This window comes from Rhinolophus ferrumequinum, chromosome 14 (assembly GCF_004115265.2).
Source record: "Rhinolophus ferrumequinum isolate MPI-CBG mRhiFer1 chromosome 14, mRhiFer1_v1.p, whole genome shotgun sequence".
In the NCBI taxonomy this organism is placed as follows: Eukaryota; Metazoa; Chordata; class Mammalia; order Chiroptera; family Rhinolophidae; genus Rhinolophus; species Rhinolophus ferrumequinum.
The window spans coordinates 72,635,104-72,657,129 of NC_046297.1; the positions used below are offsets into that span (position 1 = coordinate 72,635,104).

Genomic DNA, 22,026 nt, shown 5'->3' on the forward strand with positions numbered 1-22,026 from the left:
ATGAAAGGAGACAGCACACGTGCACCAGTCTCAGTCATTTTAACCTTGTGCTGTAAAGTGCGGTCTCAGCTGGCCAACCATTGGGCTGCAGCCTTGCCCTGCCATGAAGCTGCCCCTTGAGTCCACACGTTCTGTCACAGACCACTACCTGGGGCAGTGCTGCCCTTCCAGCTGGCTGGGGGCTCACTGAGGTGCCCATTCAGGGAGTGGCCTGCTTGGCTGAGCCCATCCTGGTTCCCAAGGATTGTGAGAAGATGCATCATTGGAACCCAGACATAGGGCCGAGTGTGATGTCGGGGTGCAGGGCTCGTGGGGGAGAAACCCGCTGCCCAAGCCGCCTGGACCCCAGCTCCGTCTGAGTCCCGCGTCCCGGCCTTGGCAACGTGGTCCCAGGCACTTGGAATTTGGTTTTATCACCTCCCATTAAATATTGGTCGCTCTCTGCTACACAGAACAGTGACTTTATTGCCATTTCACAGATCAAGAAAGGTGTGGAAATGGACTCAGTCTGACCCTTCTAGCAAGTGGCAGGGTCAGGGGCGAACCAAGTCAAGGCCGAAGAGGGTGGGCAGGGAGGGCATGGGGCTGTAGGTTATCGGGGAACGAGTGGGAGCGCAATGGGAGGCCACCATTTGGTGCCTCAGCCCTGTCTGACAGGCAGCAGATTCATTCCCTAGAGCCTCAGCTGGTAGGCGGCAGAGCGTGACCGATAGCCAGGCCTCCCTTCACCTCATGCCGGTGCAGCCTCAGCCACTGGGCGGAAGCCAGGGGAGCTCCAGCCTCTGAGGCCTGCGTGAGGTGGGGCGGCCTCTAGGGAGCCTGGGATGGTCAGGACAGAGCTGCAGCTGGCCCACCCCCTACCCAAAGGCCCCAGTTCCCGGCCTGTTGGTCTGTCAGGGACGTGCCGGAGAGCCAGGTCCTGCATCAGAGGCCAGGCCACAGGACTCTCCAGGACTCGTGACCAGGAAGGATCCCCAGGGCCAGCTCTACCTGCCACTTGCCAGGAGCTCAGGGTCTGGAAGAGGAGCCCACACCCAGCTGGAGCCCAGTGTATAGTCTCAGTTGGCCAAAGCCTATCCTCCCAAATCTAGATCAGCCCGCAGCTGCCTGGAGCCATCTGCTCATGGGGCTCCCTGGGGGGAAGGACCGGGTGCAGACCCTCAGCTGGAAGAGCACACAGCACCCCACCCACCACCGCCGCCACAGGCCAACCCAGGGACAGGACAGACATGGTGGCTTCACTGAGGGGGAGGAGGTCTCCTGTGCAGATTCCATATGTCCCCGTGCTCCCCGACCTGGCTGCAGTCAGTCACACAGCTCTCAGAAGGGCCCACAGGCTGATCTCATGCCAGGGGCTCTGTTCACACCCTCAACCAACTGGCCAGCCATGGGGGGCACCTGACCAGCACTGCCAGTGCTCAGACCCTCAGAAGCCACGTCACCCTTACAGTGGGCCATCACCACCACGCTGCCTCCTGCCTGCGGAGGGGAGGGCAATTCTCACTGGTGAGGGGATCTGCTCGAGTCATATCCTCTTAAACTTCCCCAAGCGGGAGGCAGGGTGCAGTCGGTGAGGCTCCTGTGGGTCAGAGAACCACAGTCCTTGGGAAGGGGCAGGGAGGGAGGGACGGGGTAGCAGAGCCATTCTGGGCAGTAGGGGCGATGGTCTGAGGCCTGTGCCTGCGCCCTACTTCCTGCTGAGCTCCTTGGCCCGGCAAGTGGCGGCCTCCACAGCACTCATGGCGGCTGCCCGAAGACCGCCCTGCTCCAGAGCGTGCAGCCCGTAGATGGTGGTGCCACCTGGCGTGCACACATCAGTCCGCAGCTGGGCCGGGTGCTGCCCCTTCTGCAGCAGCATCTTGGCCGTCCCCTGGGGAGAGGGGCGTTGGTGGCCGCTGACTCGAGGGAGGCGGGCAGCCCCTTCTCCAGCTCAGCCCCCCCGTGTAGCCTGCTTCATCATGCGTGCCCCGATGTGGGCCCCGATGTTCTGGGTCTGCAGTGTCCCTGTGCACAGCTCCCAGGAGGCAGACAGGCCCATCCCCTTCCATACACTCTCCTGGGGCCGCCGTCACTCACCAGCAGGGTCTGGGCAGCGATGCGGTGGGCCAGGCCACTGGGCATGCCCATCTTGATGGCGCCTTCAGCCAGGGCCTCAGAGAAGGCACACACCTGTAGGAGTGGGGGTCGGGGGGGCGGTGTCAAAGCCAACATTCTGCTGGACACAGCCTGGAGAAGGCTTAGAACCTTCAGGAACAGAGCCCGGAGTACTGGCCACCAGTGCAGAGCCGGGGCTGAGGCCTGGGCCCAGGGGTCTGCCAAGGGGCTGGCTGCAAAGGCCCAGGAAGGCGAAGTGGGGGAAGGCAGAGCTCACAGGGAGGCCCTGCTTTGCCGAGGGTCGACCTGGTGGGGCAGGGGGGCAGACAACACTTACGAAGGCCACGCCACTGCCGCTGAGGCCGGTGTGGATGTCCACTTGGGCCTCGGGCACCTCCTCACACTGCCCGCAGGCCTCCAGCAGAGTCTGCAGGAGCTCGGCATCGTTCCTCCCAGCATGGCGGCCCCGCGCCATCACCATGGCCCCCTCCTGGACCAAGCAAGGCAGGTTGGGCGAGACCCGCAGCACCCGTGCAGTCGGGGGCAGCAGCTGGCCAGAAGGAGGCTGGAGTCAGGAGCCTGGGGAGCCAGCTCTGCCGGGCGGGCACACACCTAAGTCAGCCCCCCTCCCCTGCTTCCCAGGGGCGGCACCAGGAGGAACCCGAACCCCAGTCCCCTCAGCCACCTGGCCGGCTCTGCAGGCTGGCTAGGAAGCTGTCTGCCACCTGTCCCAGCCATCCTGAGCCCAGACTGGGGCCAGTCTGAGGCTGCCCAGCCCCTCTGGGCTCATGGCCTCAGGCCCACCGCAGCCCAGCAGCCACTCACCTCCTCTAGGGTGCTCAGAGACACCCCAGCAACCACAGACACCAAGGTGTGCTCAGAGGTGACCACAGGAGCCACCTCTGCCAGGACAGTGGGCAGGATGTGGGGCTTGGTGGCCAGGAAGACAAGCGAGCAGCTACGCAGCACTTCCTGGTTGGAATGGGTGGTCCGGCAGCCCAGAGCCTGCACCAGGAGTGCCCCGACCAGGCCAGGTAAGTGGGTGTCCTCCCAGACCATGGCCCTCCCGGCTGGAGGCCGTCCTGCACTCCCTCGGGTCTCTCCCACTGCCAGTGCCTCCATCACCCTCCTGACGCCAGGACTCCCCCAGACCCAACCCTGAGCCTCACAGGCCTCATGCCAGCACCTGCGAGCCCTCCGCCCCCAGGGAATGCCCACGCCCATCCCTGCCCACAACAAACACATGTGTGCATGCACCCCTTCACTCTGCTCTGGCCCTCAACAACCTTGACTTTCCTTCTGGCCTTTGGCCTCCCCTTTGCCAGCACAGCCCAGCCAGTCTCGAAACTTGAGCTACATAAGAAGCACTTCCCTGGCCCCAAGAAGGGTCCCAGACGGACAGGAGCCAAGAGCCACCCTGGGCCCCTGGGGGCAGCTTCAACTCAGAAGAGCTAGGCTCCAGCTCACCCGGAAGTGGCAGAGGTTCCTGTCACTTGGTGCACTGGCCAGCACATGCTGTGCTTCCACTTTTCCTGGAGAGAAAAGCAAAGGCTGGGGGTCAGCGAGGAGGAAGGAGGGATGGAGCCAGCCCGGCCTTACTGAAGGCTCTTGGGCTCAGCCATGCCTGACCATCCTGGCCCTTGGCTGGCCTGAGACTCTCCAAGAATGGCAGGGGTGCTTGGGGCAGCCCAGCCCAGGCAATCAGGCTCATCCAGTTCTACTCGGGAGTCACTGCCACCACCAGCTGCTGCTGCTGCTGCTGACTCCAGAGGCTCTGCTGGACACAGGGGCCCAGAGCTTGCCCTGTCTTGTGAGGACAGATCCCAAGGGCTTCTGCCTCTGGGAGGAGCGGGGCATACTGGGTAGGGAGTCCCAGGAGGGCACTGAGCTTCCTTGGGAGGGGCTGCGTCTGTGCTGAGACGTCCAAGCAGAGGCTAAGTGCCCATTTGGTAGAAATCATCTGTGTTTGTGGAGTATGGGGCTGGGGAGGTTAGAGTTCTGTAATATCTAACAGGAAGGCAGAAGTGTACCCCAAACCTGAACCCAGAACTGATTCACCATGGCAGTAACACCCACTGTGCACTGCATGCGCAGAGCAGAACTGCGCTCAGCGGTGCACCCAGACAGTCCTGGGAGGCAGGCCATACTGCTGGGTTTTACAAGCAAAACACCTGAGACTTGTAGTCAACTATTTTGTGACTGATTTTGACCTCTCTGGACTTTGATACATGGCTGAAGGCAGAAAGCCAGCCCATTATCTACATGTAAAGTTTCTAAATACTGTGCAGGAGGATTAAGACAGCAGTATCAGCCCTTGCTGTAAACCAGAGGTTCTCAACTAAGGAAGATCCCCCACCCAGCCACAGGTGACTGTGGCAGTGTCTGGAGACTTTTTTTGGCTGTCACATTTGGTGGGTGCTACTGACATCTAGTGGGGAGAGGCCAGGGAAGCAGCTAAACACTCTACAATGTGAAGGATGGAGAATTATCTAGCCCCAAATGTCCCCAGTGCCGAGGTTGAGAAATCCTGTAGCATGCCACCAAGAGTGGAGATGACATACACACAGAAAAAAGAATGGGAGGCTCAGAGAGGTCAAGCAAGCAGACCAAGGCCAGTGAGTTGGCGGGAGCTTCCAGCCTCTATGAGAGTGCTGTCCAAGAGAAACACCACTCGAACCATATCTGTACCCACATTTTCTAGTAGTCACACGAGACAAGAAACAGGTGACGTTAATTGTATTATATTTTATTTAACCCAGTATAGCCAAAATACTATTCTTCCAACCCGTAATCAATATTAAAGACTATTAAAATGTTACTTTTCTTTTTGGTGCTAAATCTTCCAAATTCGGTGTGTATTTTGTTCTGTACAATCACAGCACTTCTCAAATCAGCCAAGCCACAGTTCAAACGCTCTATGGCCACATGCAGCTGGTGGCTACAGTGGGGACAGCCGGCTCTAAGCCTCTCCCCGCACATCACCCCCTGCTGTGCTCTCCGAAGGAAGCAGAGTCCCGAGGGCAGGGTCCGCGTCCCACCCTGGCCCACGCCGGCCCAGCTCTGCTCCACCCTGGGACCCCTGCGCGGAGGCCCCTGGCTCCTCTCCCAAGGGCTCTGCGGGCTTCATCCCAGTGGGCAGGTGAGCTCCGGCCAGGTATTCCCATCTCTCCCTCCCCCAGGCCAGCGTCGAACGCCCCCACGCAACCCACCTGCTCGGATGAGGCCCTGAGCGATGGCCTCCGCCATGCGGCCTGCGCCCACGAAGCCCACGCACCGCAGCTCGGGCGCCGCAACGGCCGCCGCCATCTTGCCACCGCCCGCCCCGAGCCCCGCCCCTCTGCTCGTCCATTGGCTGTCAGGACCACATGTCCCGCCCCCTCCCTTTGGCTCCTGGTCCGCGGTCTACGGCTCGCTGAGCAGTGGGTTCCACCTCCTCGCTGTTCATTGGTTCTAGTTAGGCGTCGGAATCCTGTGGGCGGGGCCTAGGCGGGGCGCGTCACTGGGCGGAGCAGAGTTGGAGGCGTACTGAATCGTTTCGCGTGGAGGAACGTGGCGCGAGGACTCGGGCTCCGGTGCTGAGGGTGATGGCGAGCCATGGCAGGATTCTGGGCGCGTCTGCAGATCAGATCCTGATTTTCCAAATGGAGAAGATCCATTCAAAGGCGAAGTGTCGGAAAGGGTGGGGTCTCCTCTGACCCCGGAGCGTGCCTGGTGGTGTCCCTCGTGGCGACGCTACAGAGCCCGGGAGGCCACTGATTGGTGGTCGCTAGGCAGCTGAACTTCCAGGAAGGACATGCGCCCTGATTCTGATGGAAGACCGGCAGGCAAGGTCCGGACTCTGGCGTGTCATCATGACAGGTCAAGCGCTGGTGGGTGGGGCCCTGCCAGTCTCAGGCCGGTTTCTCTGGATGGGAGCACCTTTCTCAGAGCGCCCTGGTTCTCCGTTTGGAGCCTGGGAGTGGACTCAGGCGGGAAGGGCAGATATGCCTGATGAGAGCCTGTGGTCAGCTACCCCACAAGCTGCAGGGGCTCCCGGTGACAGCATAAAATTAGCACTGCCAGTGAAATGTGTGGTCAGGTGTCTGGCCAACCCGAGATTCTGGTTTCTGTGGGTCGCCCAGGGAGCTGCGAGGAGGTATGCCTCCCTGAGCCCCAACAGAGATCTGACCCGCGAGATGGAGTGCTTGGCCAGGTCTTATAGAGACTAACACGGAGGCGGGGATCAGCATGGTGTGCTTGTAATTTCTGACAGGGGGAAAAATAAGGCTTGAAGATATAAGACCAGTTTTTTCTGTTTGTTTACTGTTCACCAAGTCTGAGATTTCATTTTAAGAATGTTTTCTTTTAAATTCTACTTTGACATTTACAAAGCTCTTCAACAATGAAATTCCCTAATTCATTCGACATTGGCCTTGCAGTGTGGCCCTGCTGTGGGCTGGGATGGGTGCCACGCAGCAGCTGACCTGACAGCTGAACCCTCAGCCTGAGGGCCTGGGGAAAAAGTGCCTGCAAGATAAACATACAGGACAACCCAGGGGACTCTCAGGACACACCGCCACTACATATGTTCTGCCAGGTGTGTCCAGGGCCCTCTGTGCTGGGCCTCTTTCCCACTATTCTCACCTGGCTGGCACAAGCTCCAAGTCAGGCGCCACCACCTCCCTGAACCCCAACATGGACAGAGCCTTCATTCACAAAGGGCTGGCACCCTGATTCTGGAGCTCCAAGTCCTGGGGGTAGAGGGGGCCTCCCAGGTATTTCCAGACAAGCAAACAAGCAATTCTGCATGGCAGGTGGGAGTTCAGAGAAGGAGACCTAAAGGGGGGGGAACTAACATGAGATGGGCTCCGGGTTCAGTCCTGGGAAGGCCCAGAGGACAAACACCTGGGCTTGCCTAAGAGAAAGGGGGTGGTGACGAGTGCAGTGAGGCATCAGCTGGGCTCAGAGAGAGACACTGGGATTCACGTGTCTGGCACAGGGAAGACAGCCAATACTGCCTGCATAAACGAAGCAATGGACGTGGCAGGCACAACTGGGTCAGAAGAAAACTGGGAGTCATCAGCATGAAGGTGGTAAAGGGCACTGGGGGAGAGGGGCCCTGACAAGAGGTGGGTCCCAGACCAGGAAGGCTGCCTGGGTCCTGGGTGAGGCAGTCTAGCGGATTCTGACCTGGAGCCTTTGGAGCTGGGTACTCCTGGATCCACACCCCAGTGACTGGCTGGCCTGGGGACCTGCCACTCAACCTGCTTGGACTTTGCCCTGCTGCCACTGAGAATGGGATGCCCGTGCCACTCATCTTCCTGCTCTCAAGGCCCAGAGGGTCGCCTGGGTGATACCTGTTACTGTCCGTGGGAGAAGGGAGGCAGCCCCATCACCCAAGCTGCTGCCTTGGAGTAGGGAGATGAAGGGCCAGGCCTGGCCCAGCTCTCTCCTATGGTCCCAGGAAAGGCTGAGCCACCCAATTGCCACTCTCCCCTCAGATGCCTCCCACTCAGCCTGTCCAAATCCAGACCCAGCCTCTTTCTGCAAAGTCCTGGAGCTCAGGGGGGAAGCCCAGGGGAGTTCAGGTCACCAGGCCTGCTTGTGGCCACGCCCACAGCAGGCAATGCCCTGCACCCCCACAGGCCGACGGTCCACTGTCTCACCCCTGAGGCCTGCCTGCTTCCTGATTGCACACTTGCCACTCCATGTCTCTGGCTTCTGCCACCCCAAGGACAGAGGGCCACCCTAGCCCAGCAGCTCTCAGGGGCTGAGCAGTCAGCAGGGGATGGCAGGTCCTGGGGCTGGCTAGGCTCAGGGAGACAGTGCCTGGTGTGGGGCACAGCTGGCACAGAGCTGCCGGGGCCAGGCCTGTGAAATGCACTTTATTGTTTCCCAGGGAGTGGGAGAACAAGACCTGAAGTGGACACACTCAGGGCCCGGACACTGGCATTAGGGAACAAAGTGTCAAGCCTGGTCAGGCCTTGGTTTCCCTGAGAACGGACATGAATGGTGGCCCCGCTGGATAGCTGGCTGGAGCCACCCTGGTGGAGGGGGTGGACCGTGCGCCCAAGTTGCTGGGCTGTGCCCTCGACTCCTGGCAGGGTGAGGATGGCTGTCACTGGGCTCTGCCAGCTGAGTGGCCGCTGGGGCCTGGGGGAAGCTGGCGCCTGCCCCACCACTGTGTTTCACTTTCGGGCCTGCTCGTAGTTGTCTGTGAACCAGGCACAGGTCTCCTGCACAGCTGCAGAGGGCAGGTGAGGGAGGAGGCAAGTGAGGGCCAGGGCTGCACTGACCTCCGTGGGAGGTGTGGAGGGTAGGGGCCCCAGTGACGTACGGCAGGCACCCGTGTCCTGCCCCCCAATGAGGGTTTGGAGACCAAACCTGCAAGGTGTCCACCCCCAGCTGGCAGTAAGAAGCTGAGGCCTAGGGAGGGGCAGTGGTCACCTAAAGGCAAGGAGAGGCCAGGAGGTCCTAAGGGATGGGGGTAGGAGGGCCACAGAGGGGCCCGGGGCTCACCCTGCTTGAAAGGCGTGAACCGGAAGTCGGGCAGGTAGGCCCGCAGCTTGCTGTTACTGGCCGTCTTCTTAAACTGCCCGTCTGCTTTGGTTGTATCAAACTGGGCACCTGGTCAAGGCCACAGCAGAAGGGGCAGCCCCACCCACCCCAGCCTCCAGCTTGCCCTTGGCCACCTGTACCTCTCCCTGGGGAAGCTCGGGGACAGCAGCACACCCTGCCCTCCAGCTGCCAGCATGAGCACCGCCTGTGCAGGGGGGCCCTCCATGCCCCACCACAGCTGAAGGATACGGTGACTTCCCCGTGGAAATCCATGGCCTCCATCACAGCCTCAGCCGCCTGCTGGATGGAGACCTCCTCCTCCTCGCCCACTGTGGGGAGTGACAGGCCCAAGGCCAGGTGAGGCCTCCGGCCTGGCCCCACTGCCACCCAGCCCCCCACAGCTGTTCCCTCCGATGTGCTGGGGCTGGGGCTGCAGGGTACCCACCTGACAGGATGATGGGCTCCACCTCACCATACTCCCGCAGCACCCAGATCAAGAGGCGGGCCAGGTCCTAGAGTCGGACAGGAGGGGTCAAAGGCCACAGGTCACCTCTCCCAAGCGCGCCCGTCAAGTGGGGGCATACCCAGGCTCCACTGGGGCCTGGGGGGCCCTCCTTGTGGGAAGTCCTTAGCCAGCCCAGCCCCAAGGGACCGAGTCCTTTCTCCCGCTGAGCTCAGAGCTGTGGGGCCAGGCACCTACAGGGACCCAGTGAGGACCGGCCACTGCTCCTACAGGGCTGGCCCAGACCCTCAGCCCTCCCCACAGCCAGCAGGCCTGGGGGGGCGTTCTGGGGCCAGCTGTGCCCCCTCCTGCACGAACCAGTGAGTAGATGAACTGCCTGCGAGGCTTCCCGGTGCCCCACACGGTCAGGGCTGAGCTGCTGCCTGCAGAGTCGGGAGGGGCAATGTCAGAGGGGGCTGTGCCAGCCCCGGCACTCCTCCCAGCTGAGCCCCAGGGACCCCACAGGAGGGTGACCGGCTGGTGTGCTGAGCAGCGAGCACTCACTCTTGGCCAGGTGCACCTTGTGTATGAGACCGGGAAGCACGTGACCGTCCTCGATGTTGAAGTTGTCGTGTGGCCCGAAGACGTTGGTGGGGATGACGGCGGTGAAAGTGCAGCCGTGCTGCTGGAAGTAGGCCCTGCAGGGGCACAGCGTCTCCTCCGACCTCATCCTGGGACCCCTCACGACCCAGCCCACCCCACCCCCGCTTCCTCTACACGGAAAAATCAGAGGCTGGCAAGGGATGAGGAGATGAGGCCTGGGAGCGGCCAGGGCTACCCTCTGGGACCCCCATCCCGTGGGCACGCGGGCCCTCCCCCATTCCTGGCCGGCCTCAGCTGGGCGGGTGCCAGGAGGACCTGTTCTGCACATCGATCATCCTCTTGGCGTAGGAATAGCCGAAATTGCTGCTGTGCGGCGGGCCATCGTGGATCTGAGGGAGAAGGGGAGGCGGCTGCTTCCGGCCCCGCCCCAAGCCCGGCCCCGTCCCGCCCCGATACCCAGCCTGTCCTCTCACCATGGTCTCATCGATAGGGTAGGTGGTCTTGTCCGGGAAGATGCAGGTAGAGAGGCAGGAGACCACCTTGCGTGCTCCCACCTCGAAGGCCGAGTGCAGGACATTGTCGTTGATGTGTATGTTTTTCCTCTGCGTGGGTAGTGGTGGGTTTAGGCCCCTCCAGGGACAAAAGCGGGGACACACCCTCCCCATTCTCCTCGGAGTAGAGTTCCTGAGCCTGCTTGTCTTAACTGCTCCCTGGGACAAGATGGAGCCTCTGTCTGACCCTCCCGGCCTGCTGCATCCTCAGCTGGCAGCCCCACTCCCAGGGCTGCAGGAGGTCTGGGTCTGCCTTCCCAGGGCCCTGGAGGAGAGGCTGGGCCCCACCCATAGGGGCTGCTGACGGCAGGGCAAGTAGCCCTGGGACAGAACAGAGCTGGGGCGCAGCTGGCCCTGGGGAAGAAGGGGCCCCTCCACCCACTTGCCCCAGAGGTGTTCACCCCACTGACTCTCCTGCCCAGGAGCAGTGAAGCCTTTGGCCAGCCCCAGCCCTCCCCTGCCGGGGCCCCACCTCCCCTTCTGGAAACTGGACATGAAGTGGCCAGGGCATTTGGACTGGTCTGGGGAGAAGGGAGAGGTGGTGGCTAGATGTGCTGCTGGGAAGGCTGTGACTAAGATGAGCAGAGCCCCAGGCGACAGGGGCCCCTCAGCAGAATCGGCTCTGAGCCTCAGTGCCTGACGCAGGGCCGAACCGTGCCAAGGCCAGCTGCCCAGAGACGGTGGGGCTGACCCTCAGAGGTACAGCCTGGCAGAGCCCCATTCTCCTCCTGCCCCGTACACCGCGCCCCACCCCCCAGGGCACACGCATAGACCCAGAGCCCAGCTCACAACTCTGCACCCTAGAGCGCATGGCAGGCCTGGCTCAGTGCAGCTGGACCAGAGGGTCTGGAGGCAGCAACCAGCTCCAAGTCACACAGCGAATGCTGACTTCTCTCAGTTCCTGCCACCCACTGGTCAGCTTGGTGGCTTTTTCTATGAGGTCAAATGCCCTCAGGCCCATGAGTATGCTCCTCTGCCTTCAACGCAATTTTGGGTCACTGGGGGCGCCCACCAGGCTGTGCCAAGCCCTGACCCTCAGGGGCCTCCTAGGGCCAGATCACGAATGTGAGAAGCCAGCCAGAAAGTTCCCAGAACCCAGCTCCTGGCTCCCAGTGCTTGTTTGGGCCCCTCACTTACCCAGAAGTCCAAATTGTATTTGATATTCCGGAACAGGCCCCCCACCATTGCAGCAAGATGGATGACGTGTGTGGGCCGGACCTTTTCAAACAGGGCGCGAGTCTGTGCAGCGTCCCTGGAGGGAGCCGGGCCATCCCAGGTCACTTGAAGGCCCAAAGGAACTAACACCCTGGGGCTGAGGTACTGGGGACAGGAGTTGGGCAGGGCTGATGGCAGGATGGACTGCCAAAAGGGAAAGTGGCCAGTTCAGACACCAGCTGCTGTGAAGGTGTGGGCTTCCAGGAAAAGATGGGAGGATGTTGGCCTAGGAACAGAGCTTCACACACCCAGGCCACACCAGTCACCTGGCGGGGAGGGTGCAGACAGGAGGCCACCAAGCTCAAGGACAGGCCTGGCCGGGAGCTCTGTCTGGAGAGGGCATGTGGGGGTGCTCTAGGGCTGGGCCCACTCACGTGAGATCGGCGTCCTTGGAGGAGACAAACACCCAGTCTTCTCCGGGCAGCGTGGCCCCATCTGCTACCACCTTTTGGATGGCTCTGCCCACCAGCCCCGAGCCCCCTGTCACTAGGATCCGCATGGACCCCCCGGACTCACCCATGTCGGCTGTACCTGTAGGGCCAAAGGGTGTGAAGCTGAGGCCATCATGCTCCCATGCAACAGAACCTCACTCCCGAGATGCCCCTGCTTGGGGTCACTGCCTTTAGCACTGCTCCCACAAGGGCTGGCCCAGGGCTCCCTGGGCAACTGGCACAGGATGATACCCCCAGGGAGAGGACATGGCCTACTGGGGACCAGAGAGACCCAGCTGGCCTGAGTCATTCCTCCCAGCCCCATTCCCCAGGGAGCCCGCTGCCTAGACCTGCACAGGGGCCTTGGGGCTACCACCCAGCCAAGAGAGCCTGTCCAAGGTTCCACCCAACAGGCCCAACACTGAACCCCCACTGGGCTGAGAAAAGGAACACTGGGTGCCATGAGCTGACAAGACGGGAGGCAGACAACCTTGGGGCTGGGTGTTCCTGTCCAATTATCAGGGCTGCTCCCAGCCAACACCCCTATGTTACAGATAAGGAAGAGGCGGCACTTGTGTTTGCAATGCAGTGCCCATCTGCAGTCCCTGTTCCCTGAAAGCCTTTGCCAGCCTAGTTCCTCCTGGGCAGGTCGCGCTTTGGGCTTAGAACTAGACAGACCTCAGGGCGCCACCACCCTCGAGGACCCTATCCTGAGGGGTGGAAATCAGCTTGGGCCCCTACAGGATGGCTCTGACTCCGGGGCAGGGTCCCCGCCCAGACATCCGCTGCTCCGGATCACACAAGCAGTCCAGCAGCAGGCCTGTGGGGGTGACCCCACCGCGGCCTGGCTCCCTACCACGCCCGCAGCCCCTCACAGGACCGGGGCCACCTCCATGTCCACGGGTTCCCTCCCAAGCCCTCAGGACCTTCCCACACCCCAATCCCTTCCCTGGACCCCTCCAAGCCTACAGACATCTTGCAGGTGGGCCCCCTTTCACTTCCCTGGGATCCCGACACTGCTCAGGGCTCTCTGGCTGTCAAGGAGCGCCCAGGGTCCAGGCCCTGGCGTGCCACGCCGGGACCCCCGGGGGTTACCTCGGTGTCCCGAGCCGTCTCACCTGCACCCTACCCCACCTGCCCAGGGTTGGAAGAGCTACTTCCGGCGCTGGCTAAACCTCCAGCCGCGCGCCGGGGCCAGGTGGAGAAGGTGGGGCCGGGGAACCCTCCCGCGGCATTCTGGGACATGGAGTCCTCGCGAGGCGCCCGGGCGATGCTGGGAAGTGGAGTCTGGGACAGTGCAGCAGCCTAGAGAATGGAGTTCTCTCCCGCTCTGCATCCGCCGAGCGGATCCTGCGGAGCGGATCCTGGGAAGGTGGCCTCAGGGTGCTCGGGCCACGACCGCCTTGACTCAGCCGAGGCGCTGGGCAGGACCCTGCTGGGGACCGTGGAGGAATGCGAGAGGAGAGGCCGCGCATCGCTGAAGCCTGAGTTAGAAGGGGCGGCGGTTGTCGCCCGGCGGGCGCTCTGCTGACTGGGTGGGACCTGGGTCTCCGCGGGCTCTCGCTCTGCCGCCCGCAGGGCTGGGATGCGACCCGGCGGTGTCCGGCTGCGGGTTTCCAGGAGGGATAAGGCGCAGGCAGGGCAGGAGCCTTACTCGGCTCCCCTGCACTGTAACTGTCGCCTTCCCGCGGCCCTCTGGCCAAAGGCAGCCCCCAGGCCGGACTCCAGGTCGGGTCTAGACTGTACCCCGGTACGGAGGGAGCAGCTGCAAAGGACGTGGTTGTAAAAGATTGGGGAATTGGGGGCCGTCTTTGTAATCAGCACACCACGGATGGAGGGCTTTCCTCAACCCGGGAGTACCGGCTCAGGTGCTGCGGTTGAGTGAATGGAGGGAGGGGCCACCAAGGAATCTGGGTGGGGGCCCAGAGAGGAGGCCTGCGGGCTTCGTTACCAAGGAGCAGGGGTTCCAGCAGGATCCCTTCCCTCTCTGCCCAGACCAGGGCCAGCGCTGTGCCCCGGCTGGGGGATCAGCAGGAAGGAGGTCCTGGTCAGCAAGGCTCCCTTCTGCGACTTCTCCCTCTAACACGAATTTCCCCAAGATCCCGCCCATAAGTACATTCACATTCATGAGCCCCTAGATTATAACTGTATACAAGTGCATAGCCCTTGAGTTAGCCATTGTCAACCTCTTGTACCAGGGAGGAAGCTGAGGCTCAGAGGCATGGAATAACTCCAGTCACGGGGCAGTGACTGGCAGAGCAGATGGCAGCTGGTCTGTAGATGACAGGAGTGGGGACGCTCCTTTTCTTCTGGGTCAGTCTCTGTGTGTGGTCTCTCCAGGCCTCTACTGAAGTGTTATTCACCCTTCAGGCCCTGACTACTCTGTATCTGGTGAACTGTTTTGCCCAGATGTCCTGCCATCACATCTCAAACTCCTTCCCTCCCACCCTTCTGTGAATGGCCGTACCATCTCCCTGTGGCCAGGCCTGCCCTGCCCTCCCTGGGGCACCTTGCTGCTTGGGGAAGAAAGGCAGGGCCTCACTGCTCAGAGCACTGTCCTCCACCTACTTGGGAGGCTGGTGACAGGTCTGTCACAACCTTTGAGGATCCCAGGTGAGAGTTCATGCCTTCTATCTAAATGCAAGTATTTAAAAGCTATTGGCAAAGCCAACAAACTGGTGGGTAAAATGTGCTCGCTCCTACTGTCCGTATAGTATAAATGGAACCACATTAAAAAGGAGCTGGAGTTGCCATCCCAGGGGAGCTGCTTTGCCCCTCTTAGTCCTCAAACCTTTGGAATGTTGAAACAGGGCAAAATAACCTTTGCACTGGACCTTAGCAAATGTGTGTCTCCAAGAACTGTTTGCAAAGATATCAAGAAAGTAGATATGACTCCCAGACAGATGACTTACCTACAGGACTGAAAATTAAACATTGTTTGAAATTAATGTCACTATATTATGTTATCTGAACCAATAGAAACGCCTTCCTTCTATGGATGTCATTGCCACTTTCCCCTTCTCATAAACACCCCTTGCCTTTGTCTCCTAATCGGAACACTGTATGGGCTCCTGCCTGTATCAGTGCTTCCCAAATAGCTCTTCTTCTTGATCTCAAATAAATGCTTGTGCCTCTCACTTTGAAAGAGGCCACCTTGACGTCTTATTATGAAAATATATTCCATAATTATAAAATTTAAAAATATCCATAAAACTATGGGTTTTATATGACTAGAAGCCAGCAAAATATCAGAGATAACTGCATTTAATTATTACTGCATGTCTGGATGTTCTGGTGACAGGCTGGCAGGGTTGGTTAATTAAATAGAGAACCATAATTCCCAAATTGTTACATATCCATCCCATACAATTTAGTTTTCATTTCAGCAAAATTACTAATGATGTTGTTATAATCAGAATTTGATTTGGATCCTATGCTGACCCTTTGCTCATCATGTGTCCAGGAGAATGGTCTGAGGAGAAAAAAGGCTTAGGACATCACCTGATTTCACATTGCCTCCAGGGGCAAGACTGGAGAGGAGGGTCAGACTGCCTTAGCTTCATTCACGGGACGGTGGCCAAGGGAGGGTGACACACTCAGACTGACAGTACCACCATGACTCTGCAGGGGATCCCAGGAAGTGCCACAAACCAACATGGAAGTCTTTTTACAAAAAGAAAGAGGGAGTGGATGGATGTAGAATAAGCTAAGAACAGATTCATTACAGTGCACCCCTTGATTACCCAATATCCACATAAGCACCTCTTCCTCTAAAGCCATTTCAAACTTCCTCTCAACCCTTCCCAACAGAATGCGATTATTACACACATCTGAAAATACTCCACCCCTGCCCAAAGGAAGAGAGTCCAATGTCCGATTCATTTACTACATCCTGTGTCACATCTAGCATTTCTGAGCTGTCATCTCCCTTATTTCTGGCAATTCTACCATACATCTGCACCTCATGAACTCAGTGTTGAATTTAACTATTGCCGCTACACCATAACAGGAAAGAGGTCCAGGACTGAGAAAGAAAATTAACTTTAAAATGTGACTATAATCCAACTTTAAAAACATGAGTATTGCATATTAAGGAAATAACTATGGAAACACCTAAAATTGTTATAAAGTCTGAGGCAAACCAATGTTTTTCCTTTGTGAGTAATCTAGTTCTTTTTTCCAGATGTTTGTATAGTATTTTATCTTTGAAGTTCAGTAATTTCATTAGACTTGGTGTTATTTTCTTGGTATATTATTTCCTTAGCTCGTAAGAGGGCCTTTTCGTATTGAGATCAGATAATTCTTTCGTTCAGGAAAGTTTCTGTTATCGCTTGGAACTAGATAGTTTGGGTGAAACACCATGGCCAACAGTCCAATACCACCACCCCTTTTTATTGTCAGTTTATCTAGTGACATAAGGATTCCTGTAAGATAAACCAAGATGACGCAACATAACACTTCATATTGTATTTTATATTTCTGTATTTCCTCGAATGATCATGAATTGCTTCTGTAATAAGTTATTTAATATGTCAGTAAGAAAATGGCTGACTGCACTTACAGTTCCACTGTCCATGGAGACACTTGAAGTGCTAGTGTGATCTCTCCATGAATGTCGAGTTCAGTGCTGATCTTGGCACACAGAAGCACAGCCTTCCCCTGCTCCCTGATGCTTGGCCGGCACTGGCCAATGACTTTCGTATGGATCTTATGTGTGTCACCACCACTGGCTCACTTCATATGTCTGGTCTCATATTTCGACTATGTGTTTTAATAGTTTTTAATGTTATCACTGTATAGAAAACATTAGTACTATGCAAACTTGTTCTCTGTGGAACTGGCAGAAAAGCAATTTAAACACAATGCGCGTCCTTCACGTTTCATATCGCCTGACTTAAGCAAAAAGCCAGCATGCGAGAAAGTGAAGCTGGGCCGGGCAGGCCTTCAGTGCTGACAAGCAGCAGGGCCCAGCGGCTCAGGACGCAGCATTCACATCCCAATGCAACAAATCCGAAGGGAAAAAGCCAGAACCAAATGATGACCAGGACTGCATGGCCTGCGGATCCCCTGGGCCAGGTTCTCCGGCTGTGTGGTGTCATAGTTATCCATAAGCTCTGTATCCTTTCTGGGTCCCAAAGGCTTTTAGAACCCACCTACTTGCAAATAAAGACAGATCTACATTTCAAAAATAAACTCCCGATGCACTGGAAAATAGTCACTTTGAAAGTATGGGTTTGACCAGGGAAGTGCCGCAGAGCTATAAACGGAGTACCTGGGTGGGGGCGGGGGGTGCTGGCCAGTCCTGCAGTCCGCCTGTGCTGGAAAGGACCTGAAAGGCTCATGTTGATTGGGCCAGGTCTGCTGTGGCCCTGGGGTCCTCCTGGAGCCCCTTCTGGAGTTAATAACCCCTCATTTCTATAGAGGCCAGGGAGCCAGTCTGGAGCCTTCTCTACTCCAATGGCTGCTTCCAAAGCTTAACTTCCTGAAGTCCAAACTGCATCACTGCACAAGGGGGATTTCTGATGGTTTCTAAAGCTTGATTTCCACATGAAACTCTTCCAGCATCTCGCGCACCTGAACGGCCCTGCCGGGTATGGATCCGCTGGTGCTGAACAAGGAGCGAGCTGTAATTGAAGGTCTTCCCGTATCGCTGGTACCCGAAGGCCTTCTCGCCGCTGTGCACCTGCTGGTGGTGATGGTGCAGTGTGGAGAGGCGAGTAACTCCCCACAAGCATGTGGCTTCTTGCCGCGTGGATGGCCTGGTGTCTCACCAGGCGTGAGAGGTATCTGAAGCTCTTGTCACACGTTTCGCACCTGTGGGCCCTCTCTCCTTCAGTGTTCCTCTCGTGGGTCCCTAAGGAAGGTGTTGGGTCCCCACTTATCACACTTCTGGGCACCTTCTTCTTTGGAGGTTGTCCAGTATGTTCTGTGTAATTGTCTTTCCTGGAAAAGGAAGTTCTCAAGGCTCTCTAACCTGCCCTTATGCCCAGGGGCTTCTCTATAGACCAGTTTTGGAGGATTACTCCCTAACAAGCTTCCAGATGCTCCTGCTGGAGGTTCTGCAGCTTGAGACGTTTTCACCCTTGCAGTCACCTGCTTACACAAAGGCCCGGGGCCTGAGTCTGAAACAAAGGGAAAGGGTGCATGTGCCTGAAGGTCCACCTGCAGCCCCCCTTCAGGCCCACAAGCAACAAGACACCTGGGGACTCTCCACTGGGTGTACCAGAGGTGATCCCAGGGTCACTGGCTGTACCCCCCTGCCTCCACAGGCCTTTCTTTTGTATGTCCCAGCTTTTTCTCACCACCTCTTTCTAGGTGAAGGCTGCAGCAGATGCTGTTAGCCCCCTACATCAGGCCCCCAGCCCATCTGGGATTTTGGCTCCAGCTGCAGGACAGCTCTGCTGAGCCCTGACTGCCGCCCATTGCCCGCATCCTCCAGGGCACCAGGAGTCCCTGGTCCTTCTCCAGAGCCCTGCACTGCCAGCCCAGCTGCATTAGCCATACTGTCCTGGTGTAGGAGTGGAGGATGAATGTCCCGCCACCCTCCCTCTGACGGACAACCCCCAAGCTTTTGCACTTCTCTGCGTCCTGGACCTATCATGTGCCATGTGCTCCCAGCAGCAACAATCATATTGACTTTTCTCTCCTCCTTCCCTCTCCCTGTGCCCTCCCTCCTGCTTCTGAAATTGCAGCCTTCCAAATATAGCATATGTCCCCAACACGCTCAGTCTCTGCACGCCGGGGACCCAAACCAAAGTGACTGGTACTGGAAGTAGCCTGGTCTGACCCCCAGGAAGTTTTCTGGGGTGGGGCCCCCACTGCTCAGACAACCACCGGCCTCCAGTGCAGGGATAGGGATGAGAAACCCAGGGCTGCAAGAAGCTCGGGCCTTTGCAGTGGTAGATGGAGAGAGGACAGGCGGAAGGGGAGTAGCGGGATATTCGGTGGCTCCTGCCCTCTCGCTGTGCGGGGCAGTGGTCTTAAGGAAGACAACGAAGTTGCCTGGCTTTTGGAAGTGTCCTGGACAGCACTGAGGAGAATGATAGGCTCAGGGCAGTCAGCTGCCCCCAGGGGAGGCCATGAGAGACAGAGGCCTCCACACCTCCCCACTGTGGACGTCGCTGTGCTGACCATGGGGCCCAACCTTAGCCACAGCAAGGCCAAGTACCAAGGAACCTGCAAGCATAGGCTGGACCATCGCCTGGCTCAGACCAAGGCCTAGAGCAAGGAGGAATGGGACCCCGGGACCTGGGGTAGGGATACTTGGTGATGGGTCACTGAGCTTGGTGTTCCTCAAAATAGACAATGGGCAGCTGGCCAGGTTGCTTGACTTGTAAAACCCAAAAAGGCCAAGGGAGTGGAAGGCAAGGTCTGCTGCCATGATGGGGAGCCGGATCCCTCTCCCAGCCTTGGGCCCCTTGAGAAGAACATCCCTGCAAGCTAGTACAATAGATGTTCTCAATCCTTCTGCAAAGGACTTAACACTGGGGAGAGAAACACCTACACCTGGAGGTGACTGGATACAGGGTCTGAGCCGACACTGACAACGGCTCCAAAACGCTATTAGGGTTGGGGCATATGGACGCCAGGTGACAAAAGGGATAGAGGACCAAGTCAGGGACCCATGTGTGGGCCCCTCATCCCTGAGGACCTGATTGGAATGGCTGCACTTAGCAGCAGGGAGAACGCTCTCACTGGTCTCCTGACCTGTGGAGTAAGGGCCATTATGTTGGGAAGGGCCAAGTGGAATGCTTGGAAACTGCCCCAGCCCTGGCCAATGTCACCAACCAGCAACAGTGCTGTGCCCACGTGGCCACCTCAGAGACTTGAAGTATGCAGGGATGGAGGCCCCTCCACAGCCCCCCTGGTCCACCCGCATGGCCCCTGAACCACCGCTGGCTCATGTCTGGTCCTGGGGAGCCACTGGACCAAGTGCCGGCTCAGCCACAGCTGCCAGGCTGGATGCAGTGCCCGTAATGGACAAAGCAACAGCCCTCAGACTTTGGAAGGGGTCCTCGATTTGGCAAATGTGTTCTCAGCTCCCATCAAAATGGACCCAAGTAGCTACGTATGTAACGGGATGGACAGTAGTGCACGTTCATGATCCTGCCCCAGAGCGTCTGCTCTGTTGCAATGTGGTCCCCTGGGACTTGTACAGCTGTGACATCCACAGCAACTCAGCAGTCACTGTGTTGATGACCTCGTGCTAATCAGATCTGGTGAACAAACGGGGAGTGGCAAGTGCTCCAGACGCCCTAGAAAGATGCTGCAGGGCAGAGGGTGGGGGCAAAGTCCACACAGGGTCAGGGTCGGCTGCACGGTGAAGGGAGGGGCCGGAAGAGGTCAGCTCTTCAGTAAAGGGCAAATGTGGCCCTGGCCCTCCTCCCCCAGGAAAGGAGCACTGGCCCTGGAGGGCCTCTTTGGGTTGTAAGACAGCATGTGTCCCCACTGGGGAGACTGTCCCACCATCATCGGCCTCTGTGTGCAGAGGCTACGCGTGTCAGAGTGGGGCCCAGACAAGGCAAGGGCCCCACTGCAGGTCCTGCTGCAAGGTGGCTAGCCATATATGCTGAACAACCGGAGCCCCTGGCTCCCCTCACTCACATGTGCGGGGCTCTCCCAGGGGCTCTCCTTCCTTGGTCTCCAGCATGTCCAAGCCCCAGGGTGCCTCTCCTTGCTCCAGCCAGGCGATCAGACCTGGCTTGTCCTGCCCGAGAGGAAGCCAGCAGACTCAGGTGCTGGGAAATTCCTGGCTTCCTCACCCCTAGACCGGGGTTCTAGCAGGCCCCAGGATGAAAGCTCAGAAACAGGGAATCTCCCCAGGAGGTTGAGGGGGCAGGGAGCAGAGCAGAGGTGTGTGGGCTCAGGACACAGAGGACAATGGGCTCAACCCCAGACGTGAGAGAAGGGGCGCTCCACTCACAGGGGTAGCAAAGTTCTGAGAGATGCCCTACCAAGGAGACGGGAAAGAAGGCACCGGATGTGCTGATGGGCCCAGAGACCCCACCTATGACCTCCGCCTGGGAGCAGAATGGCTTGGCTTTGGTCCCCAAGTCACAGCCAGCCTGGCTCCTCCAGGACCCCACGTGAGCTCTCAGTGGGGGCTGGGGTGGGGAGGACAGAAGGCCTGGGTCTGAGAGCTCTCACCCAGTGAGGCCAGGTTTCTGTAAGTCTCCAGCGTCACATCCCAATACATGCCCCTTCTTCCTGGGTGAAGTGCACGTCCCCAAAGGTCAGTATATCCAGAAACAACACTCATGCTGCCATGGAGTCACCGTGTCAGTGGCGTGGACACACACACACACACACACACACACGGGGGAGGGGGCAGATGGCTCCCCAGCAGGCATGTGGGGAAGATGGGTTGTGGGGTACTGTGGGACACCTGGACTCCATCCCAGGCATCTGTCTGCCAGGGAACCCCTAATGACAAGGGATACCAGTACTCCCAACCCAACCTGCTCAACTGATCCCATTTCCCTTCACTCACCATCCCCCAAACCCACACCACTGTCTTCCTTGGAGACTGTCCCCCTCCCCAGCCTCAGGGAGGCCTCCAGGGAAGAGAAGAGGGGACAGGGGTGGCCCCTGTGAGTCCCTTCCTCCTGGAGAGAACCTGGGACTCCAGGCCCCAAGTGCGGCGGGCTCCGAGGAAAGGAGGCAAGGAGTCCCAGGCCCCGGAGGCACACGCGCTCACCTGGGGCCAGCCGGCCAGGGTGCTGCACTGCCTGTCGGCTCCGGGTTGCTCCGGGGCGAGGGGAGCGGCGGCGGCAGGGCGGCTGGCCCAGTGGCTCCTGACGCAGCCCCGGCCAGTCAGCGGCCCTTCAGAACTGGGTCTCCGGGGGACCGACGCTCTGCGCTACCGTGAGCTCCAGCTTTCAGCTTTCGGTCAACACATAGTGAAGCTGGGCCGGCGCAGCGCGGAAGGGCCGGGAGAAGCGGAAGAGCGCTGGCGGGGACTCACTGCTGGTGGTGGCCTCCGCGCGGGCCAGACCGCGTGGCAAGAACCGTGGCGGGCGCAGAGCCCACGGGCCCGCTAAACCTACCTCCTGGGTCCAGCAGGCGCTAAGGCGGGTCTGGGCCCAGGGCGCCCCGGAGGCTCTAGCCCCGCGCACCCGTCCCGAGCGACCAGGGCGGTGGGCGGAGCCCGGGG

At 58.8% G+C, this 22,026-nt stretch overlaps 2 protein-coding genes across 4 annotated transcripts; both read right to left on the bottom strand.

The window, feature by feature from the left end:
• Positions 1-442: 442 nt before the first annotated feature.
• PYCR3 (pyrroline-5-carboxylate reductase 3) lies at positions 443-7,795 on the bottom strand. 2 transcript variants are annotated; one of them, XM_033126775.1, is made up of 6 exons: positions 5,304-7,795; positions 3,562-3,626; positions 2,920-3,099; positions 2,432-2,584; positions 2,077-2,169; positions 443-1,870 (listed from the first exon to the last, which is right to left on the bottom strand). In XM_033126775.1, the coding sequence occupies exons 1-6, from the start codon at positions 5,398-5,400 to the stop codon at positions 1,688-1,690; spliced, it is 771 nt and encodes a 256-aa protein (XP_032982666.1). In that variant the 5' UTR covers positions 5,401-7,795; the 3' UTR covers positions 443-1,687. The 2 variants fall into 2 exon arrangements, with proteins under 2 accessions (XP_032982666.1, XP_032982665.1); XM_033126774.1 differs by having other exon boundaries at positions 2,432-2,644.
• A 147-nt stretch (positions 7,796-7,942) lies between these two features.
• GFUS (GDP-L-fucose synthase) lies at positions 7,943-13,145 on the bottom strand. Of its 2 annotated transcripts, none has more exons than XM_033126771.1 (11): positions 12,992-13,145; positions 11,817-11,973; positions 11,365-11,479; positions 10,150-10,278; positions 9,992-10,065; positions 9,638-9,771; positions 9,452-9,516; positions 9,077-9,143; positions 8,881-8,960; positions 8,593-8,692; positions 7,943-8,317 (listed from the first exon to the last, which is right to left on the bottom strand). In XM_033126771.1, the coding sequence occupies exons 2-11, from the start codon at positions 11,960-11,962 to the stop codon at positions 8,262-8,264; spliced, it is 966 nt and encodes a 321-aa protein (XP_032982662.1). In that variant the 5' UTR covers positions 11,963-11,973; positions 12,992-13,145; the 3' UTR covers positions 7,943-8,261. The 2 variants fall into 2 exon arrangements, with proteins under 2 accessions (XP_032982662.1, XP_032982663.1); XM_033126772.1 differs by having other exon boundaries at positions 12,969-13,110.
• Between the last annotated feature and the right edge of the window lie 8,881 nt (positions 13,146-22,026).

Excerpts from the sequence above, each read along its gene's own strand:
- PYCR3 (XM_033126774.1), bottom strand. The coding sequence starts at position 5,400 with ATGGCGGCGGCCGTTGCGGCGCCCGAGCTGCGGTGCGTGGGCTTCGTG. Across the intron at positions 2,645-2,919 it reads CTCTGAGCACCCTAGAGGAG|CTGCTGCCCCCGACTGCACG; the intron begins GTGAGTGGCTGC and ends CCTTCTGGCCAG. Across the intron at positions 1,871-2,076 it reads TCGCTGCCCAGACCCTGCTG|GGGACGGCCAAGATGCTGCT; the intron begins GTGAGTGACGGC and ends CCCTCTCCCCAG.
- GFUS (XM_033126771.1), bottom strand. The coding sequence starts at position 11,962 with ATGGGTGAGTCCGGGGGGTCCATGCGGATCCTAGTGACAGGGGGCTCG. Across the intron at positions 10,279-11,364 it reads AATACAATTTGGACTTCTGG|AGGAAAAACATACACATCAA; the intron begins GTAAGTGAGGGG and ends CTACCCACGCAG. Across the intron at positions 10,066-10,149 it reads ACCCTATCGATGAGACCATG|ATCCACGATGGCCCGCCGCA; the intron begins GTGAGAGGACAG and ends CTTCTCCCTCAG.